Genomic DNA, 3,686 nt, shown 5'->3' on the forward strand with positions numbered 1-3,686 from the left:
CTGTCCTCACCTCCCAGGTAGGTAGGATTACTGGCATGCACCACCCTGCGCATCCTGCTTAGATTGGTTCAGGAACCAAACCCAGGCCTCTCATGGATCTTCAGTGTCACACATCAATACCATTCCAATTATGCCAGCATGAATGGGCCCCCCTTCATTATTTAGAAACGCAATTGTTCACTTTTCCAAGAGCAAAGGTTCTTCCCAGCATGTTCCCTCACTGTCATGTTTATAAGCTTTATTTTTTTTACCTGCCAGAGAGCCACCCTGCTTTGTTGGTTGCGTTTTGGGGGATGAACTCTCATGGTGTTCCACACTTCACAAAATAATCAGTGAGGGGCCCCGGGTGCTGCAGTGGGGTTGTAATGGACCCATATATGAAAGTTCCTGGCTCTCATTCTAGACCACTGCATGGCCTGTGAATGCCCAAAGTCTGGGCCAGATGAACTGGAGATGGGTGGGGACATAAGGACCCTGTTGGACGTGCCTGCGTGTCTATCTGTCTGTTGGCCTCTCTGTCTCTCTCTTCACCCAAATAATGAACAAGGAAACATAAAAATATAACCAGTGACAATTGAACTACAGCCATTTTTAGACTCTTGCAATCTCTGGATGATCGTCTATTCAATCTAAGGATTTCCTAAGAGTGTGTCCTAATCACCCATAGGGCAGAGTGCTTTCTCTTCCCTGCAAAGCAGAGCCTCAGACACCTACAGCAAAGCCCTCTACCAGGTGCTCTGAGCAAAGGCTTCTACGGCATCATTTCAGCAGCTGGAAAACCATAGCAAAGTACTGGGTCGATATTCCAGGTGAGTTAACAACACTGAGAACCCTACTTGGAGCAGAGCAAGAATTAATTACACAGTACTAAATGGTATTGTAATATATGAGCATAAGTTTTATTTGAAATTAGAATATGTTCATGTTCTCTTTTCTAGAGTTAAAACAAATAAACAAACAAAAATACCTTTTTCTCTCCTTAAAGCTATCTCTAAGTTTTTAGAGACCGTGTTTTTATCAATAAAAATGGGTTGTTTTCTCTTTTCTACTTGCCTGGTTCCCCTGAAAAATTTCCAAATTCTGATGAGTGTTTCTCTTTCTATGGCAATAAAGTTACTTGCATAGGTCAATAGGTTCTCATTCCCCTCTTGCAAACTCCTGCCCTGGTTTGAAAAGTGGAATTAAGGGGACCAGCAGTTAGCGTAATGGCTGTCGCTGTACTTCCATGTTGTCATCTGTGGTTCAAGTCCCGGATCCGGTGGCTTAAACTCACACCAGGTGCATGTGCGTGCATGCTCAAGATCCTGAGAAGAGAATGGAGAAAGGATTGTGGCATGGCCATCTGCCACGGGGGGTGATTTCTCGCTTTCCATCTCTCTGTCTCTCTCTGTCTTTCTGGCAAGCGCACGCGCTCTACAACAACAACAAAAAAAAAAAAAAACTAAAAAAAAAAAAAGAAAGGAAGGAAAATGGAATTAAGAACATAGCCATAGTATAAGGACGTTTGTCTAGAATGTCCGATTTCAGAATGATGCCCAGGAAAACATAGATGACCTGAGACTTTAAGTAGCTAAGGTATGAGGCCAGCAGGTGGCGTGATTAAGGCTTTGGTCTCCCACATGGCTGACGGCATTTCGAGTCCCAAACACGGCGGCTTGCTTTCTCATTTTTCTCTCTTGATCTCTGTCATTAAATTTTTAAAAAAATTATAACACCTGAAATTAAATAAAACAATTCCTTTTTTAAAATGTGCTAATATCTTATTGTCTTATTAATATAAGCATTTGATGCCAAAGAAATGAAGGCAGTTTTATAAACTTAGAATTGTTAAGTACATTAATTTCCATTTCATTGTACGGGTTTTTATCAAGTTTGGTAAGATATATTTCTCGGGAACCAGCAGTTAACGTAATGGCTATGTCGCTGGACTCCCACGTAGTCCACCGCGGTTCACGTTCTGGACCCAGTGGCTTAAAACTCACGCCGGGCGCGTGTGCGTGCGTGCCCAAGATCATGAGAGGAGAATGGAGGAGAGGGGATTGCGGCGTGACCATCCCCCCTGGGGGGTGATTTCTCGCTTTCTGTCTCTATGTCTCTCTCTGTCTGTCTGGCGAGCGCACAGGCCCTATAGCAAAAACCTCTCCAAAAAAAAAAGACAAAAAAAGATACATTTCTCTACAATTCCTCCAACACAGCTCCTTTGGAATTACTTCAGCCATCCCTAACAGGTGACTTTACCAAAGACTTGAAGCTAAACAAATGACTAACTTTTAGATATTAATAGTCATCATATAACAATTAGAGGTGTAAATCTCCAACAAGACACTTTGTTGAAATGTTTCTTTGATGTAACCCTTATAAATCAGAGCCTTCAAAAACCAAGGGCAGAGAAAGAAACTTCTGCAGCTTAAATCTCCCAGTCTTAAACCTGACAGATGCATGGCAAAATGTCTTTCCTACAAAATAAATGGGTCTCTAGTATTCCCCTCTACTTGAGCTGTCAAAGATAGATGCCCCAAACCTATCACTGACATATCTGCCATCTTGGCTCTGGTTGCATTAATTATGCGGGAAGAGTTTAATACCCATCCGAGTCCAAAGGAGGAAGAACACATACACGGGGACGGTGACTGGCAGGAGCAGACCGTAGGAGCAGAGGCTGGCTGTGCTCCTGCAGCCCTGCGGGAAGTGCTCCTCCACAGAGGCCGAGGAGAACAGCCCCGTAAAGAGACCAGTGGAATAAGGTCAGCGGAGGGAGAGACAGAAACATCCTTCTCCTCCACTTAATACCCGCCACCCGGCGCTAAAAGGTATTTGGTACTCAGGAAATTGAGCTGCTGTTGTGTGAGTAATTATGAGCCAGTGCTGCTCGGTTTCTTCTTGCTTTGATGTGTTGTCCTGGTTGCCTGTCCTAGTACCGTGTTAGGAAGCCCGTCAGTCATTGGGTAGGCTATTCCCAACTCTTCATTAATCAATTCATTTGTCGATGCTTCATATCGGAGGGGCTTCTTGGAGAGTGGGCACACCAGGAACTCCAGCAGCGCGGGGTCGAAGGGGCCAGGGAGGTTTCTCCGCCCTCTCGCTCCAGTTCGCTGAGCGTTTCAACTACCATGGGCTGTGGCTTGCGTGTCCCCTTGCAAACTGGTCGCAAGCCCTGCTCAGCGTGGTCCGCTCCCTGCTAGCAGCTCCTCCAGCCAGGCCAGCCAGTAAAAAATAACTTAAAAAAAAAAAAAAAAAGAAAAGAAAAGAAAAGAAAGGGAACCAGCAGTTAGCGTAATGGCTATGTCGCTGGACTCCCACGTAGTCGACCGCAGTTCACGTCCCAGACCCGGTGGCTTAAAACTCACGCCGGGCGCGTGTGCCTGCGTGCCCAAGATCCTGAGAGGTGAATGGAGGAGAAGGGATTGTGGCGTGGCCATCCCCCCTGGGGGGTGATTTCTCGCTTTCTGTCTCTATGTCTCTGTCTGTCTGGCGAGCGCACACTCCCTATAGTGAAAACCTCTCCAAAAAGAAAAAAAGAAAAGAAAAAGAAGCTAAGATTTACTTGATGGTTACTGTGGGAGACCTCAGAACCATCACCCAACCCAAGAGACCATGGGAATAACCAGTTGACTCTTATTACCTTGGCTTATCTCCCTATACTTGAAAGGTTGTTATGAATCTATTGTGAGATTGCTTAGGAAAAC

The 3,686-nt window shown here is 45.1% G+C and overlaps 1 protein-coding gene across 1 annotated transcript; it reads right to left on the reverse strand.

Annotated features, from left to right (window-relative positions):
• Nucleotides 1-2,559: 2,559 nt before the first annotated feature.
• On the reverse strand, nt 2,560-2,770 carry LOC102480332 (phosphatidylinositol N-acetylglucosaminyltransferase subunit Y-like). Its single transcript, XM_014582694.1, is given in 3 exon segments — nt 2,560-2,723; nt 2,726-2,743; nt 2,746-2,770. Coding segments are annotated over 3 exon segments (207 nt in total).
• Nucleotides 2,771-3,686: the final 916 nt, after the last annotated feature.

This window comes from Tupaia chinensis, unplaced genomic scaffold (assembly GCF_000334495.1).
Source record: "Tupaia chinensis unplaced genomic scaffold, TupChi_1.0 Scaffold000067_1, whole genome shotgun sequence".
NCBI lineage: Eukaryota > Metazoa > Chordata > Mammalia > Scandentia > Tupaiidae > Tupaia > Tupaia belangeri.